The sequence below is a fragment of the Elaeis guineensis genome, chromosome 11, assembly GCF_000442705.2.
Source record: "Elaeis guineensis isolate ETL-2024a chromosome 11, EG11, whole genome shotgun sequence".
NCBI lineage: Eukaryota > Viridiplantae > Streptophyta > Magnoliopsida > Arecales > Arecaceae > Elaeis > Elaeis guineensis.
Window position 1 is genome coordinate 25,159,413 of NC_026003.2, and position 19,813 is coordinate 25,179,225.

General features: G+C 41.5%; 1 protein-coding gene across 2 annotated transcripts; it reads left to right on the forward strand.

Moving 5' to 3' along the window:
• Positions 1–10,244: 10,244 nt before the first annotated feature.
• LOC105035358 (uncharacterized) lies at positions 10,245–17,979 on the forward strand. 2 transcript variants are annotated; one of them, XM_010910905.4, is made up of 7 exons: positions 10,246–10,420; positions 10,549–10,605; positions 12,101–12,226; positions 16,944–17,019; positions 17,145–17,237; positions 17,327–17,440; positions 17,575–17,979. In XM_010910905.4, the coding sequence occupies exons 1-7, from the start codon at positions 10,320–10,322 to the stop codon at positions 17,626–17,628; spliced, it is 621 nt and encodes a 206-aa protein (XP_010909207.2). In that variant the 5' UTR covers positions 10,246–10,319; the 3' UTR covers positions 17,629–17,979. The 2 variants fall into 2 exon arrangements, with proteins under 2 accessions (XP_029117765.2, XP_010909207.2); XM_029261932.2 differs by lacking the exon at positions 10,549–10,605 and having other exon boundaries at positions 10,245–10,420.
• Positions 17,980–19,813: the final 1,834 nt, after the last annotated feature.

Consider the following 19,813-nt stretch of genomic DNA (forward strand, 5'->3'; position numbering starts at 1 on the left):
CCGGTCATTATTAGATAATGACAAGCTCATGGGATCCAATTTTGATAGCTGGTATCAAAAATTAAAAATCATCCTTGAGCATGAGCGGATCCTTTATATAGTAACAGATCCAGCACCTGAGGAGCCAGCTCCGAACGCTAGTAAGGCGATCCGAGACACTTATTTGAAGTGGCTCAATGACCGCACCACCGCTCGATGTATTATGCTGGCAGCAATGAATGACGAGTTCAGCCGAAGGTTTGAGAACGCCCAGCCACAGGAGATGCTTCAAATATTGAACGATTCCTTTGGCACGCCTGACGACGTTGAAAGGCACAAAACTAGTTATGTCATTTTCAATGCTCGGATGAGGGATGGGGCCTCAGTCACTGATCATGTACTGTACATGATCGAGATGATTGAGCGCCTAAGCAAATTGGGCTTTCCTCTACACGAGCAGCTCGGTAAGGATGCGATCTTTAATTCCTTGCCCAAGTCCTTCCTCCCATTCCTTACTCATTTTTGAATGACAAAGCCTGCAGTAAACTACCACGGATTGTTGGGGTTGCTGCAGAACTTTGAGAAGGATCACCAACTCCATAAGGAGTCGGTGAAAGTAGTGGGAGGGTCTTCTTCTCGTCGTCAACCCTTTGGGAAGGGAAAGAAGAACAAGAAGAAGAAAAATAAGAAGGTGCAATCTCATGCTGGGACAGTAGCACAGGGTTAGACCAAGAAGCGCAAGCACGACCAGAGCCAGGCGGAGTGCTTCTTTTGCAAGAAGCACGGGCATTGGAAGAGGAACTGTCCTCAATACATTGCCTCTCTGGATCCGAACAGGCCAAAGAAGAAGCAAGGTAATTATATAATAACTCCTTGCAATTTTTGATTTGTGATACTACTACCTGGGTATTGGATATCGGAAGCCCTTATCATATTTATAATTCAATGCAGGGTCTGCAGGTCAGTAGGAGATTTGATGAAGGCGAGAGATTCCTGAACGTTGGAGATGGAAGCAAAGTTTCAGTTCTAGCTTTAGGAATCATGAGTCTTGTAATCAATTCTCGTAATGTAATTCTGAGTGAATGTCACTATTGTCCAAGTTTTTTATTAAATATTATTTCTGTAGGCCTTTTGGCCATGTACGGTTATGATTTTTTAATAAAAAAAAATATTTACAATATCATTTTGAATGGTGTTACAATATTTGTTGGACAATTAAATAATAAATTTACTTACTATCACAGCCTGTTAATGTGGTTCAAAACTTCGGTAAACGCTCTAGAATAGATAATGTGTCAAAAGTCTACCTTTGGCACTGTAGGCTAGGTCATATCAATAAGAACAAGATAAACAGGTTGGCTCAAGAAGGAATTCTTGAAGTTAGTGATTGTGTATCACTTCCAACCTGTGAGTCCTGTCTTCTTGGAAAGATGACCAAGTCACTTTTTACTGAAAAAGGTGAGCGAGCCAGTGAACTCTTAGGTCTGGTACATTCTGATGTATGTGGACCCATGAGCTCAAGTGCAAGAGGTGAATTTTTTTACTTCATAACCTTCACAGACGACCTATCTAGGTATGGGTATGTCTATTTAATGAAGCATAAGTCGGAATCATTTGAAATGTTCAAACTATTCTGAAATGAGGTAGAAAAACAAACTGGAAAGTGTATTAAGACTCTTCGATCTGATCGAGGAGGTGAATACCTTTCCAATGAGTTTCTGACGTATCTAGGAGAGAATGGGATTCTCTCTCAGTGGACTCCTCCTGGAACACCACAGCATAATGGTGTGTCTAAAAGGAGGAATCGGACCCTGTTAGACATGGTTCGATCCATGATGGGGTTTGCTGGTCTGCCGATCTCCCTCTGGGGATATGCGCTCGAATCGGCTTGTTACCTTCTAAATAGAGTTCCGAGTAAGTCTGTAGCCAAAACGCCATATGAGATATGGATAGGACGTAAGCCAGTACTCTCGCACCTTAGGGTTTGGGGGTGTCCGGCTTATGTTAAACGTTTAATTACAGACAAGCTTGGACCTAGGTCTGACAAGTGTAATTTTATAGGGTACCCAAAAGAGATCAAAGGGTATTATTTCTACCGTGCTGATGAGCAAAAGGTGTTTGTCAGCCTTAAGATAATTTTTTTAGAAAAGGAGTTCCTTAGTGAAAAAACTGTTGCCTCTAAGGTCGAACTTGACGAAGTTCGACAGGTGAAAAAACTGACACATGTTACTGAACCGAAACTTGATTTGATTAGATCAGATCCGGAGCCCATTAATTATGCACCCTTAAGGCGGTCTGGTAGAGTACCACATCAACCGGACAGATACTATGGTTTCTTGGTTCGGGATGGTGATCCTGTCGAACTTGATGAAAATGATGAGGATCCGATCACCTACATGGATGCAATGCAGAGACCTGACTCTGAGAAATGGCTAGAGGCCATGAAATTCGAAATGGAGTCCATAAAGGTCAACGATGTGTGGACATTGGTTGACTCACCCGAAGGAGTAAAACCCATAGGGTGTAAGTGGGTCTTCAAAAGGAAGAGGGGCGCAAACGGAAAGGTGGAGACCTATAAAGCCCGTCTGGTTGCCAAGGGATATCGTCAACGTTATGGTATAGACTATGACGAGATATTTTCTCCTGTGGCAATGCTCAAATCCATTCAAATTATGCTTGCGATAGCTGCCCATCTGGACTATGAAATCTGGTAGATGGATGTGAAGACAGCTTTCCTAAACGGAGAGCTGGACGAAGAGGTGTATATGATACAACCTGAAGGGTTCACATCCACAGATGAATCTAAGGTGTGCAAGCTACAGAGGTCCATTTATGGACTTAAGCAGGCATCTCGGAGTTGGAACATACGTTTTGATAAGATGATCAAAACGTATGGCTTCGTTAAGAATGGAGAAGAGCCCTGCATTTATAAGTGGGCTAATGGTCCAGTAGTAGTATTTCTTGTATTGTATGTGGATGACATTCTCTTAATCGGGAATGATGTCTCAGCATTACAGGGAATAAAGATTTGGCTATCGTCACAGTTCTCCATGAAGGATCTGGGAGAAGCTTCCTACATCCTAGGGATGAGGATCTATAGGGATAGATCCAAAAAGTTGCTTGGCTTATCCCAGTCCACGTACATTGATACTATCTGAAAAGGTTCAGCATGAAAAATTTCAAGAAAGGCTATCTACCGATAGGCCATGGAATTTCTCTCTCAAAGAGGGATTGTCCGACAACACCTCAAGAGAGAGAGCGTATGGGTAGGATTCCATATGTTTCGGCAGTGGGATCTATCATGTACGCCATGACATGTACACGATCAGATATGGCATACTCACTAGGGGTAGTGAGTAGATACCAATCTGATCCAGGAGAGAATCACTGGAAGGTTGTTAAAACCATCCTGAAGTATTTAGAAATACTAAGGACCAGTGGCTTATATATGGTGAATCAGACTTGAGACTTATAGGATTTACAGACTCTAGTTTCCAGTCTGATCGCGATGATAGTAAGAGTGTGTCAGGATTTATTTTATCCTTAATGGTGGGCTGTCTGCTGGAAGAGTTCCAAGCAGCACACTGTGGCTGATTCAGTATGCGAGACGGAGTATATTGCTGCATCAGATGCTGCCAAAGAAGCGGTGTGGCTGAGAAAATTCATCACCGAGCTCGGAGTAGCACCCTCCCTTGTTGGTCCAGTTCTGCTCTACTGCGACAGCTCTGGAGCCATTGCTCAGGCGAAGGAACCAAAGCACACCAGCGGATGAAGCATATTCTGCGCCGCTACCATCTCATCCGGAGATCGTGGATCGAGGTGACGTCGACCTTCAGAAGATCGACGGAAAGGAGAACCTGGCCGACCCATTCACTAAAGCCATTGTGGTGAAGGAGTTCAACGACTACAAGTCGAAGATGGGTATTAGATACTGCACCGATAGGCTTTAGGCTAAGTGGGAGATTGTTGGGAATAGTGTCCCAAAGCCAATCGTCAGCCTGTTGACGGTTGTGCTCCTTCTGTATTAGTACATGAATTATAAATAAATAAAAGTTATTTTAGTATTTTTTCATCACAAATGTTTCATCTTCTAATGAACTCCTGTGTTGTGGTGAAGTCCTTAGGACTATTTAGACTCGATAAAGGAGGATTTATCGCTTAGTCCTTAAACATGTTCGCAACCAAATGATACGTTGTTACCAAGGACGACAACGTTTATCGAGCATAGGTCGTTGTGTGCCATATGGGTTGGTTGTCCTCATAACCAAAGAGTGTGGAGACACTGGTATGGCATACAGGTGAGATGTAATGGTACATCTGCACTGAACATGACCAACTCCGGAGCTATTTCTGCTGTCAAGATTTGCTCCGATGGGATATGGATATAAATGTCCCTCCGACCTGAGACCGCCACGGTGACTTGCAAGCAACTCACTGCACTTAGGCACTGGACTATCTGAATTTCTAATTCAATGAGGAAGGCTGCTGGGTGTAGTCAAGTACTTGACTTGTCGGTGCGTGTGTCAAGATGGGATTGACCACTCCAGTTTAGGAGCTGTGTACAGTCATATTTCAATTTAGCAAAACCTTGGCCAGGGTAGTCCTAGTGAGGAGTCACAGGACTAATTGAGTTGAGCACAATTCGGATGATATCATCAGGGTTGATAGTTTAACCCTGAGTCATCCTAAATACAGGTGTCAAAAGGGATGAATTATACGGTAACCATATTCACGTAGGTTCTGAATGTTGCGATTGTGATTATTCGACCTATCCGATCGTCGGGTACCATTGCTAGATGGTCACTTCGATTAGTACAGGAATTGGTTCCTGTGCTACCGGCTTAGGTTCGAACCTACGGGGTCACACACATTAGAGGTTCCTTTCTGATCTGATGGCTGATTATGAGTCTTATCTGTCTGGAACTCTATGATTGAGAATTAAGATTCTCTGATCATGAGTTCCACAAATTTTGGGTACCGGGGTCAAAATTTTGAATTTCAAATTTTGAATTTGAAATTTGAATTCTTTGATCAGGGTTTCATATCGATGGTCTCTGATGCCTGATTGCCCATCGGATTTGGACTCAATATTTATGAAGGTTTAATTAGTGATTTGATCACAATTAACTCAATTTGATTGAGTAATTATTTTTGGATCAAGTCCAATTGAATTGGATTCAGTTTGGATTGACCCGATTAGGTTAAATTTGACCTAATCGCTCAGGTGGTTTAGTCCCTGATTTGATCAGGGGTTAGGCTTAGTTAATTTTGATTTAATTAGAATTTTATTGAGCCTAATTAAGCCTAATTATGTTGGGTTTAATCTGGTCTAATTGTGCTTAACCTATTTTAAACTAGGTTGGCTCAATTTGAATCAAACCATCTTGTTTTAAATTCCCTGTGACACCCAACTTCCTTGCACCCATTTGAATTCACGAGAAGAAACTTCTCGTGAAATTTTTCTCACGCAAAACCCTTCCCCACTCCTCATTTGTGCGCCATATAGATGGATAAAATAATTAGTTAGCCATTCAAATTCAAAGCATGTTTGAATTTGAATGGATAACTTATCACTTGCCCCTTCATCCTTATCCATTTTGTGCGCCACATTACTTACATGAGAAAAGGTTTCTCGTGAAATATTTTTCATGCACAAAGAGCCACGCCCCTTCTCTTCTCACCCCAAAAGGATAGGAATAAGTTGGTTTTCGTTTGAATTCAAATTTGATTTGAATTCAAATGTGTAACCACTTGTCTTTATCCTCTCATGCGGATAAGACACGTTCGACGTTGTTTTAAAAATGGCAGAAAGGTGGGGCGTGCATAAGAAAAATTAAGAGAAAGAAAGTGGGGCATGAGGAAGGCTTGTGTGCGAGGTGAAGGTCCAAAATCTTTCGAGAGAAAAAGAAAGAAAAGAGAGAAAATTGGGCGCAGGGTTTTTGGTGTGTACCCTAGGGTTTCTACCTAGGGTTCGGAAAGTGAGATTGATGTGCCACGAGTGTCGTGAGTTCACCAAATTTTAGGGAGAGATCCATCAGCCTCTCAAGCAACTGTGCAGATGATCCAAAGCATCCGAGAAGTCGGCACACATCGATCGAAGGAGTTCGATCAACATCTGCCATCAAAAGGGTGAAATCACGAACTAGCATTCGTGAGGAGCTGATCAGACGGGAGCTTCGTGTGGACGATCCGCAGAGGCCAGATATTTGTGTGACTGCGACGTGACGATCAGAGTCCCCCGACGGTAATCAGATTGCGTGATCGACTACCCGTAAAAGGTGATGTGTTCTGAACACAGTACTGTAAAAGGTTTACTTATTCAAATTTGAATTTCAAATTTAAATGCATGCTGTTGTATCATATTTAGATCCTAGTGTAGGATTAATTAGTATTAATTAATGAGATTAATTAATAATTTCACTGTAAAATAGTAATTTTGAAAAAGTTTTAAAATTACCATTTTGCCCCTGCACAAAATTTTCGCTACAGGTCGTAGGCGGAGTCCGGGCGGAGCCTTCCTGCAATTGAAATCAAAGGCGAAGTCCGGCTCCTGTAGGAGTCCGGATAAGACTTACCAGCAGTTGAAGTTGGTGACGGAGCCCGACTCCCGTAGGAGTCCGGGCGGAGTCTTCCTTGCAGCAGAAGTTGTGGACGGAGCTCAACTCCCGTAGGAGCCCGGGCGGAGTCTTCCTTGCAGTAGAAGTTGTGGATGGAGCCGGCTCCCGTAGGAGCCCGGGCGGAGTCTTCCTTGCAGTAGAAGTTGCGGATGGAGCCGCTCCCGTAGGAGTCCGGGCGGAGTCTTCCTTGCAGCAGAAGTTGCGGATGGAGCCCGGCTCCCGTAGGAGTCCGGGCGGAGTCTTCCTTGCAGCAGAAGTTGCGGACGGAGCCCGTGTCCCGTAGGAGTCCGGGCGGAGTCTTCCTTGCAGCAGAAGTTGTGGATGGAGCCCGGCTCCCGTAGGAGCCCGGGCAGAGTCTTCCTTGTAGCAGAAGTTGTGGATGGAGCCCGGCTCCCGTAGAGCTCGGCGGAGTCTTCCTTGCAGTAGAAGTTGTGGACGGAGCCCGGCTCCCGTAGGAATCCGAGCGGAGTCTTCCTTGCAGTAGAAGTTGCGGACGGAGCCCGCTCCCGTAGGAGCCCGGGCGGAGTCTTCCTTGCAGTAGAAGTTGTGGACGGAGCCCGGCTCCCGTAGGAGCCCGGGCGGAGTCTTCCTTGCAGCAGAAGTTGTGGACGGAGCCCGGCTCCCGTAGGAGCCCGGGCGGAGTCTTCCTTGCAGTAGAAGTTGCGGACAGAGCCCGACTCCCGTAGGAGTCCGAGCGGAGTCTTCCTTGCAGCAGAAGTTGCGGACGGAGCCCGGCTCCCGTAGGAGTCCGGGCGGAGTCTTCCTTGCAGCAGAAGTTGCGGACGGAGCCCGGCTCCCGTAGGAGTCCGGGCGGAGTCTTCCTTGCAGCAGAAGTTGCGGACGGAGCCCGGCTCCCGTAGGAGTCCGGGTGGAGTCTTCCTTGCAGCAGAAGTTGTGGACGGAGTCCGGCTCCCGTAGGAGCCCGGGCGGAGTCTTCCTTGTAGCAGAAGTTGTGGACGGAGCCCGGCTCCCGTAGGAGCCCGGACGGAGTCTTCCTTGCAGTAGAAGTTGTGGACGGAGCCCGACTCCCGTAGGAATCTGGGCGGAGTCTTCCTTGCAGTAGAAGTTACGGACGGAGCCGCTCCGTAGGAGCCCGGGCGGAGTCTTCCTTGCAGTAGAAGTTGTGGACGGAGTCCGGCTCCCGTAGAAATCTGGGCGGAGTCTTCCTTGCAGTAGAAGTTGTGGATGGAGCCTGGCTCCCGTAGGAGCCCGGGCGGAGTCTTCCTTGCGGTCGAAGTCGGTGACGGAGCCCGGACTCCTATGTCCTTCGACAGTAGTCGAAGGTCGGAAGAGATTGCGAGGGTCGATCCCGCCAAGAACTTTGGCCGAGGATATTTTATACCCAACAATTAAGATCAAACATAAAAAAATTATATGAAATTAGGAATGATAAAAAATTATGATAAACAATCCTTACATCAAAAATTCAGAACTCCTCCTAGGATCAATTAATTGATCTGGGTTACCTAAGTATTTGGACTCTTCACTGGTCCATAAGATTTCTAGAGAGAGAAATTCATGAAGAGGGAGAAGAAGTCTAAATAGAAAAAAATTTAGAGAGAGAAGGTAAAGAGAGAAATTTATTGAGAAAGAAAGTGAAGAAAGGTAGAGAAAGGAGAGAGAGAAGAGAGAATTTTTTTTTTCTTTTTTCCTTTTTTCTTTCCTTTTCTTTTCTTTTCTTCGCTTTCTTTTTTCCTTTTTTTCTTTCTTTGGACCCGCTCAAGTCCTCTTTTCTTCTTCTTCTTTGTTGAAACAAGCGAAGGGGAACTTTAAGGCCGAACCCCTCCCATGGCAGCAGCCTTCTCTGATGGCACCTCAGGCAATTGCGGTAAGGAGTGGCTTCAGCCCTCAACAACCAAAACAAGGACAGAACCCGGCCTTGACATCCGGTCCGGTGAGGAAGAAAAGAGAAGATAAAATAAAAACAGGAGAAATCATTTTCTATGGATTCCAGCAATGATCCTTGCTAATCCCACTAGAGATAAAGCCTTAGAACTAGATAAGATAGGAGAAGAAGGGTTGGAGATTGTTATCTCGACTCTGGAGAGGTCTTGCAACGGAATTCGACAGTGGAATCACCATGAAATCCTCATGGAGACGACTGGAAATCAAGGGTTTTACAGGTAGAAATCGATGGGACTCAAGTTGGGTGCTCGATAGGGAACAAAAATCGATTTTTATAAGCTAAATCCAAGGTTAATCGAGTCAAAAATAGAGTCCTATTTTCCTCCTCCTAATAGAATCAAGGAAGAAGCCGAGCTCCTTCTAGAAATCTGATTCTTCATCTTTTTCTTATTTTTATTTTTCTCTTGCTTTAAGAGTCGTGCGGGCAAGGTTAAAAAAATCTGGGTTATTACAATTATAGTACTAAAATTTTTTTATTTTTATAAAACTTTTATGCAAAGAGATATCTTTTGTATTTGTTTGTCGTGTTATTAATACCAAAAGGTAAGAAAGTCAGTTTACACTTAAGTTGCATAGGTTGCACTTGATAGCTGGTAATTTATCCAGATAACTGGCAATTTAATATAGTAATCTGGATGACTGCATTTGATATATTTTTAGGTGGTAATTCAGATTGTTTTGACAACTCAGATTACCTTGAGAGGCAATTTGGATTGTCTTGGAGAGGAGTAGCTATCTAGATTACTTCTTTGACAATGTTACAATAAAAATTTTAAACAAAATTATCCTTCAAAAAAATCACACAAAACCTATTGCCTGACCCTCTCCCCTCCCCCCCACCCCCCTCCACGTGTGCCCTCGACCCGTGGCTCCTCTATTTTCTTTTACCTGTTCACGGCTCCTCCACCCTTATCCCCCACCACCCCCTCCATGGCTCCCCACATCCATCCCCACCACTCCCATGGCTCCACACATGCCCACCCCTCCCCACCCCTCAGTGCTCGTGGTTCTCTACATCTCGCGGCCCGCCACTTCTTCATGCCACCACCACACTCACATCACTCCCATTATTTCTCATCAAGAAAAAAGAAGAGCACCACGATAAAATTATTAGGATATTTTAGAAATTTAATTGCACATTATCAGTAATCTGATTATCATACCAAACATGTCAATCAAAATTTTCAGTAATTCTACTGCAACATTACCTATGTGTACTAGACATAGTAATCCATATTATTGACAATTTAATGATGGCAATCTATTCTGAAGGCAATCCATATTATCTTCCAAGATTGTTTGGCGATGCACCAAACGCAACCTTAAAACTCTTACTCACTAACACCCGAAACAAAAAGAAATCCAATTAGAGAGGCAATATTACAAAAATAGCATGATATATGTAAATATCACTTTTTGAGAAATAAATGTACAATAAATCAGGGTGCTAAGTGATCTAATTGGTAACATCTATTTTGTTAATACAATTATGATTAGGGTTCAATTTCTCAACCTAGTACTCCGTCCTGACTTCCACACCCATTCTACTTGTTAACAAAACATTCAATAAACCATATTCATCGGAATATATGCAAAAAATTTTAATTAATTAGAACATATTTCTTTGAATCCAAGAACATCTTCAAAATGGGCTGGTGCATGGTATCATACAACAAGTGGTGCTTGTCGTTTTCTTTTTCTTCTTTTCATAAAACAGGTAGCCCAGGCTAACCCGCAGCACCAGGCTATGGACCCCAGAGGATAAGACTGAAGAGGGAGCGTAAGAGAGAAATAGGTGGGGAACTTGGGGTTCCTCTCATGGCGTCGATGCTAATGGGTCAAGTTCCTACCTCTAATGCCTTATCTCGGCGACCCATTTCCCATCAGAAAGACTCAATGGAGCCTCGTATTAGTAGAAGGTACGTCACCTTTGAGTTCCTGCTCTATGAAGCAGTAAATCTCTTGTCTACAGAGTAATCTTCTTCTTAGTTTGAAATAGAAGACTGTTTTTGGTTTTGTTTGGGGTGTAAAAATGGATTAATGAAAGGGAGGTGGTGCTGAGGAGCAGCGAGATGGCAACTTTGGCAGCCATCTTCCATTTCAGGTACTCCATCCCCGCCTCCTTTTGCCACTCTGCTCCTCTAAACCGCTCAACACAGCCTTCCGATGGCTATATTATGGGAAATGACCAAAAATTTTAATCATCAATATGTGCTGGATTTTTCTTTTCTTTTTTTTTTTTTTGTCTTTCTTTTCTGGATTAGGAGGAGCCAATCCTAGATTTTCATGGTCCAGCATAGGTACTTATGAAAGGTCTTGGCTTGCTTCAGTAGTATAGGACTTTCTTGTCATAGTGTTCTCGCATTAAAGTTATATTTTTTTGGTAAATTGGATGAATTAAGTTATACAAGTGTAGATACATCTATGGAAATCAGAAAACAAAATATTTAACAATTGAATAAGAAGATTTATCAAAGAATCCCATAATGTAGACCTAGTATGATTGGCCACCAAAAAAAAAAAAAAGTTTATTGTTGAAAAGCATTCAAATTAAGACTTATTAAATTGATAATAATAGCTATTGTAATGGCTATTTATTGGAACAAAAAATGATGATCAATAACCAAAAAAAAAAAATGTTGTTTTAAGAACACTCTTGATTAAATAAAATATATTTTAAGTTATGAACTAAATAAAAATATCATTTAGGTTACATGAAATTTGAATTTAGAAAATACACCATCTCATTCATTGCACATTTGCAAATAATGAACATGTGCTGTTAGTTCTATTTCATGGGAGCCTTTATAATGGAATAAAATTTAAATGATAGCCATATTTTAATAATCCTTTACTAGTGTACGCAATGCACATCCCCAATTGCAACTTATAACATTATAGCAGATTATATATAAATCATGCTTTAAATCGCTGATCTTGTACCTTATTTACTAAACTTCTGTCTGTTTAGGGGACATATGTTGACTTTTCTCATTGTTTGCAGGGCCTAATCACCCTAATTCATTTGAGATATTTAATATAGTAAGGTTTATTTTCTCAAAAAATTTAGATAGCGTTGGTGTTAAATATAAAGGGGAAGGAGGAGATAAGCATGAGAAATATTGTGAAGCCGCACCTCTAATTGTAATGATTTGAACTACCAGAATCCTTTAGAATCTCATGGTTCCATGAACTTCTTGGTTTGTCTCCTCGCATCCTTGCACCTTCCTGCTCTAAGGGGAGGCATCACATGGACAACTTGATCCAGAATCAAGCAGGTTCTAAAGAACATATAAGATGGTTATCAGCATTTCCATTTAATATAAGGAAGCTCACCGATAAAGTTAGATTTTGATATCACCTTTTGTCCTTTGGAACAATGCATACAGTTTTAATTATTTGCAGTAAAAACATGGTTATTTATCCTCTAGAACAGAAGTACACTTTGTTTTTCTTGGACTGTAAATTTTTCAGTACTAACAACAATTTGCATCAGGAAAAGAAAAGAGAAAATGCGATGAAGTTTCTATTCAACAATACAGTTATACTATTATTTTTTGACTAGTGCATTTGCATATTTGTTCGTTCGAGGTGAAAAGTGGAACCAAACCTAACTATCTTGGTGTTCAAAAGAATCCACTTTCTCTGGCATTGTGTCCTGCAACAAATAACTGCATATCTACTTCAGAGGAGAAGAATGATCTTAAGCACTATGCCCCTCCATGGTAAGCTTCCTTTTACTAATCATCTACACTTACTACCTTAAAGATGAAAATTTTGAGAGATGACTGCTGAAAGAGTGCCAATATATTGCTGAAACCCTTGCCATGCTGCAAGGTGACCGCTATTGGCTCTACCAGCTTAGCAAAAACATGATGATGGGAATTCTAGTTCACCCATAACTGTTCTCTCTTCTCAGCTTGTGAGCTGCTACAAAAAGTAATAATTAACCTGAGCCCAGGTTTCCAGCTATTGTTTTTGTAAGCTAGAGATTATTCAGGTTCAGCTTAATCATTAATCAATCCCCAGAATAAAAGCTTGAGCTTGCTTGTTTCTAAATGAATAAGCTTAAGCAAACTGGTCAACAAACCAAGCCCTAGCTGCTCATAAACAACTAAGTTCATTAGAAAATCTAAGCATTCGCACATTGCTCTAGTTTATATACTAATAAGTAATAATAATGTCTCACCATGTGTCTTTTTCTATTGTCCACAATAAGAACAATCTTCTTGAGTAATCTGATAGTTGTCTGTTGAAAAGTTGGAAAAAGAAGAAGAGGTATACGGGAGAAAGTGGAATAGGATCTTTTTTATTTTTCAATGATGTATGGGGTGGAGTAGTCCCCATTATATATAATAACCTTTTCTTTTTATAAGAAAACATCATAGCCCATAGCCACCTTTACCATCCTTAATTAGAGTAGCTAATTAGGAAATACAACCTACTTTCCAACACTTCCTCTCAAGATGGGGCGAAGATATCATGAAGTCTCATCTTGTTACAGATAAATATAAAAACGAAGTGCTAAGTCCTTTCGTATAAATATCAACTAGCTGTTCAGAGGATTTGATAAAAAAAAGGCAGATAACATGCTGATCTAGCTTTTCTTTCATAAAATGTTGATCAATCTCAATATGCTTTGTCCGATCATATTGAACAGGATTATTAGCAATATTAATGGCTGCCTTATTGTCACAGAAGAGAGACATAGGAAAAGATCGAAAAAGATGCAATTCAGTCAGAAGTTGTTTTAACCATATAACTTCACAGACCCCTTGACCTAAGGCCCGATATTCTGCCTCTGCACTGGAACAAGTAACCCCAACCTGTTTCTTACTACGCCATGTCATAAGATTACCACTCAAAAAAGTACAATAACCTGAGATGGACTTTCTATCATCCAAAGCTCTAGCCCAGTCAGCATCCCACCATGAGCAGCTAAATACTCATGGAACTCCCTATTCATGTACTCAATGCCATTATCAGATCTCAGAGTTTTGATTGTGGCATTAAACTGAGTATTTACAAACTTATGAAACTCCTTGAAGCACCTGAGAACCTCATCTTTCGTCTTTAGTAGATAAACTCAGGTCACTCTACTATGACAGTCAATAAATATAATAAAGTACCGATGTCTAAAAAGAGAAACAGTACTATATGGCCCCCACACATCAGAGTGGATAACATCAAAGATCTTAATACTTCAAGTACCAGAAATAGGATAAATAGTTCGTGTGTATTTAGCAAACTCACATGCATCATAATCCAATTTATGCTTGTCACAGATATTATATAAACTAGGAAAGAGTCTTGCTAACATAGAGAAAGAAAGATGACCAAGCCTACGATGTTGTAATTGGAGTTCATGCACAGCATTTTCGGAAGAAGATACAACCAAGCCAATCTCTAGATTACCTTTCTGTCCTCTTCCAGTCAGATAATAAAGTCCGTCATGCATTCTACTATACCCAATCGTCTCCCCTGTTGTCAGCTCCTGGAGAACACAATAGATGGGAAAAAATGTTACTTTACAATTTAAAGCAGCTGTAATGGAGCTTATAGAGAAGAGATTAGTGAGAAAACTAGGAACATATAAAACTGAGGACAATGTCATGGTCGGTGTACAGTTGACAGAACCTTTTCCTGACACGGTGGAGAAGGATCTATCAGCTATACGAACTTTATCCCGACCAAAGCAAGATGAATATGACACGAATGACTTGGATTATCCTGTCATGTCACTAGTAGCTCTTGAGTCTAGAATCCAATATTGAGAAGTATCTAAGACAGTAAGTGCACTACCACTAAGCAAATCTGTAGCAGATGAAGAGGTATTGTTAGAAGAAGTGTTCAGCCTGGCCAGAATATGATATAGGGTCTGCAGTTCCTTCATAGATAAAGAACCTCTAGCATTAGTAGATGGAGTAGATGAAATCGTGATAGACAGAGGAGCTGAAATAGATGAAATAGCATCATGGATCTCAAAAAAATTGGCCTGATCACAGCCGATTGCTCCTCTAGAGTGCCCACTACCTCGCCGACCTCCTCTACCACAATCCTGGCCAGATAAAGGACGACCATGTAACTGCCAGCATGTATCACGGATGTGCCTCGATTTGTTACAATAGAAGCATATCCACATATCCCAATCACCTCTACTATGCGGCTGTGATTGTGGCTGAGTGACCATCGCAGAACGGACTGTATCAGCAAAGGAGGCAATCATCACAGTTGATGAGTTTCCTCACTTAGAATTAGTGAGAAGATCTGGTTGAGAGAAGGCAGATCAGAACTTCGACTCAAAATTTGAACTCTAATTGGGTCGAATTCTTCATTGAGATCGGTAAAGAAATCAAAGATTCGCTCCTTATCCATAATTTTTTTGAACTCAGCACCATCATTAGCACAACTGGCCTTGAAGGGGCGATAAAAATCCATCTTTGACCATAAACATTGAAGTTTTGCCATATAAACGGTGACAGAAAGTTCGTTCTGCCTGAGTGCACTCATCTTACGTTTGAGCTCAAAAATTGGATTGTGTTACCCTGTTGGGAATAAGTTTGGACAGCAGCCTCCCAAATTTCTTGAGCGGTTTCAAAGAACAACATGTCCTAAGCAACTGAGGGCATCATGGAGTTGATTGGCCGGGCCATCACAAGTGAGTTCTCCGACTCCCATTGCACAAAAGCAGTGTCTCTCGTTGGTGGCTGCAGTTTAGCCCCGGTGAGAAAACCCTCCAAATCGCAGGCTTTGATGAACAGCCGCACACTTCTGATCCACAAAAGATAAGTGAGGGGTCCGCCTAGTCAAACAGAACTGATCTGAAAAGAAGGATTATACATCCAGATCAAGAGATAGAGGCACGAGTCACTACCTTACTTATTGCCTTCTCCAACTCCTCCTTAGTGAAACCGTCTGACATCTTCAAATGAGTTCAAAAGAAAATGATCATTGGATGATTTCCATCCCTTTTTTTTGGAAAAAATCAACTAAACATTAAGAAAGAAGGAAATATTAAGAAAAAAGGAGGGTTGATTTCTTCCTTTCTTGATCTCATGGTTCACGAGTGAAGACCATCGGCAAGAGCATGGGACAGTGGTAGCAGCAGCGGTAGTGGCAGCGGTGGTGGCGGCTCGGGGTGGAGAAGATGGTGGCGGATAGTGTGGGAGGCGTCGGAGCTGGGATTTTGAAGGGGAGGGGTGCAGATGGTGGGGACGGCAGCGATGGGCAGGGCAGAGGAGGGGAGGGGTGTAGATGGTGGGGATGGTGGCAGAGGCTGTGTGGGCCACAGAGGGTGCGAGGGGGGCCACAAAGGGTGTGGGAAGCATCGGAGTCGGGGAGGAGAGTGGTGCGGATGGCGGACAGTGGCATGGAATCAGGTGCGGCACGAGGCGACAGTAGGTGCAAGGGAAGAGATGTGGTGGCGTCGGAAGAAGAGAAGGCTTGGTAGTCGCGGGTGGGAGATCGGGAAGATTAGGAATGGGAGGAGAAAAGAATGGAGGATTAGGAATGGGAGGGGAAGAGAATGGTCATGGCTCTTATACCATGTTGAAAAGTTGGAAAAAGAAGAAGAGGTATACGGGAGAAAGTGGAATAGGATCTTTTTTATTTTTCAATGATGTATGGGGTGGAGTAGTCCCCATTATATACAATAATCTTTTCTTTTACAAGGAAACATCATAGCCCATAGTCATCTTTACCATCCTTAATTAGAGTAGCTAATTAGGGAAATACAACCTACTTTCCAACATTGTCACGATAATTGGAAGATATTAGATTGGTGAAGCCCAGTCTATTAGGTTTATCTCTTTTAGGAGTGGAATCCAGATTAATTTGTGCAACAGTCCAATGAATAGATCCGTCTGTAGTTTTAATGCATGGAGTTCAAGCATTGGACTTAGTCATTGAAGTGCGTTGAGCAAGTTGCTCAACCAACTTGTCACTGAGAATCCAAGTGAGAAGCTGTCCGCTTGATTGCAGGTTCTAATTGTCTCATCATGGGTGCTGATTAATATCTCCCCAGTCCCCACCTAGAATAGCCTCTTCCATTGAGCACCCAGGTAAGGTGGAAATGTAGCATTTGCTAATCATAAAGGAGGGAAACAGGAGTCATTTACAGCATTGATTTAACAGTATGATTTAATCACTGGACCCTATCTTAGTGGCAGCTAAATGATAGAATTCTTTGCTAAATTTTAGTGGAGCAAACAAAATTGAGTCTAATTTATGGGCAAAAAAGAGATGGGAAAAGATTAAGCTATGCAAGAGGGATTGGTTGAATCCCAAATGATAGAGTGAAAGACAGGTGTAATGGAGGAATTAGGTCTTCCTAAGTGGGTTGGTGAGTTTGTTCTAATGGGTCCACAGGGACATAAAGCATAAAACAATAAAAGAGATGATCATTTAAATAAAGAACATCTTGAAATCGTACTTGTCTCGCAGGAATTACAACCCTCAAGATGGACGCAGGAAGAAGCCCATAAGCAGAGATGAAGCAATGGCGGAGCTTCTTCAAGTGGTAGGAACACTTCCATGGGCTTGAAAATAAGTGTGCACATATGCATCTATTTTGATTGGGAAAATAAAAATGCTTCCAAGTATGGATTTAACATCTTATTCAGCTGCTTCATTTGTGTTTGCAAGGTTCAATCAATCAAGCCTGATAACTTCACTCCCCATGTAGTGGAGAAAGGAGAAGACTACATTCGGGTCGAATATGAGAGCCCTATAATGGGGGTGAATGTCCTACTCTCATTGTCTAACACTTGCACAAACTCTTTCAAAGCTGTTTAATGTAGAATCTAACCATGAATTCTTTTGTTTAGTTTGTAGATGATGTTGAGTTCTGGTTCCCACCAGGCAATAAATCTGTCGTGGAATATCGATCTGCATCTCGCTTGGGGAACTTTGATTTTGATATCAATAAAAAGAGAATAAAGGTGCACGCTATGATTCACGATTTAAATGTTTTGCTACTTGTTGAAATGGGCTCTCCATGCCAGTTAGCCTTTTCATATGACTCCTATGTAGATCATGCATTTAATTGTAAAATGTTCCATGCTGCTTATGCCAGGCGTTGCGATTGGAACTCGAGAAAAAAGGATGGGCATCAGAGAGCGACTTCTGAGAAATACATGTTAACCGGGCAACATCAAGCTCCTAAGTTTTCATAACATGAATTCATCATCATCTTCCACATTTGAGCGGAGACTTCGCCCGCAAACAACCTGTCTAATTTTTGTGGCATTGCCTTCACTGTTTATGTTTTGCGGGTGTTACACGTAAGAGTGGTCTGTTTTGATCTTTTGCTGCAGAAATGCCAGTCTTGAGATTAGTGTGTCGCAGGGACCAGATTATTGCCCAATTTCCCATAACATTGTTTTCCTCCTCTCCATTTTGCAGCAAAAAGATTATTCAGCATCTAAACCCTCAACTCTCATCACAATACTCTTTAATAATATGTCTAATATTTGTGACACACGATAAGTCTCTAGGTGTCTTATGCAAACAACCACCAATTCTTCCAAAATCAAAGTGACAAATTAAACTTGGTTCGTAAACAACACATCTACTCAAAGAAAAGACACTATTCTAAGGGATCCCATGAAAGGTCATAAGCGAAATTCTTTGTGCACCATGGGCGGTGTAGAAAATCTGATGTGAAGCATATCATTTTATGTGATTGATCCACGAAATCATCGTTTTTCAATATGCATTTAATGTTTGCAATTTTACTTTTTCATTTGCAAATTTTGAATAGCGAAAATATTCTTATCTTTTGAAAAAATTTATAATATCTTATGTCTATATTATGATATTCTGAATGTAGAAAATCATAATTTTCACGCTAGATGTTATAATATGCTATAGGATATCATAATTTTTTTTTAAAGAGCAAGAGTATTTTCGTCATTCAAAATTTTCAAACGAAAAATTGAACTCCAAGCATTAAATACGTATTGAAAAATGGTTAGACAAAAATATCCCTTCTATATTATGACATCTTGGATCATATTATGACATCTTAAGTCATATTATGATATCTTGCATGCAGAAAGTAATAATTTAATATAGGTTATCATAATATGCTATAGGATGTCATAATTTTCTGAGCCATATTATAACATCCTGTATGTAGGAAGTCATAATATAACACAGGATATCATAATTTTTTCTAAAAAATAGGAGTATTTTTGTTATATAATTTTTTAAATGAAAAAATAAAATTATAGATATTAAATACGTATTGAAAAATAGTGGCTACGTAGATCAATCATATAAAGTGGTGTGCTCCACAATAAATTTTTTACACCGTTTGTGATACATAAAAAATTTCTTAAAGTCATAAAGGGATGGTTGGAACCATGGAAACAGTACAGTATTCGCAGTACCATCCTCCTTTAGCTCTCCAATCTCATTTATTATGCATGGTGATAGAATAATATGAAATCAGTCCTTAAGATCCATAAACTCACACTTAATATCATGCATTTATAATGATACTTTCTACTTTATCTCCCTCCAAATATTTCACAAAATATTAAAGAAAATGTTATAGCCCAAAACCCAGCCCAACCAAGCCCAGCCCAGTAGACCCAAGCCCAAAAAAAAAAAAAAAAAAAAAAAAAAAAAAGGGGAATCAAACCGGGAAGAAGACTCCCGATAGGAGTCTTCTTCTCCGGCGAGACCCGGGCAAGATCGGACTCCTAGGATCCCTCGGAGTCCTAGGGTTCCCTATAAGAAGACCCCCTCTCCCTTGAGACCGAACATCGGCCTCCTCCCTCTCTCTTTCTCTTCGTCTTTCTCGATCGAAGCCGCAGACACTGTTCGATTTCTCACCGTGATTGCTCGCTGGTGAGGTCACCGGAGGCCGGGGTGAGTCTTCCTTTCCTTCCTCTCTTCCTTCTCTATCTTTCCGTACCTTTGCTTGAGGCGGTCGGCGACGAGTGTCGCCGATTTTCGGTCGGGAAAGAGACCCTATTTTTGAGCCTCTTTTTCTTTGATTTTCCGACGCCGGCGATCGTAATCGACCGCCGGCCATACTCCTCCATGACCGGGGGAGTGGCCCCCGTCTGCCATCGGCCTCCGCCGCGACGGCCGTGGCCTGAACGGCCTAGCAAAAGGAGGGGACGCCGGTCCCCTGTTCCGGCGCGGGAAGAGCCAAGAAGAAGAAGAAGAAGAAAAAAAGAAAAGAAAAGAAAAAAGAAAAGAAAAGAAGAAAAAGAAGAAAAGAAAAGAAAAGAAAAAAGAAGAAAAAGAAGAAAAAAAAAGAGAAAAAGAAAAGAAAAGAAAAGAAAAGAAAAAATAAAAAT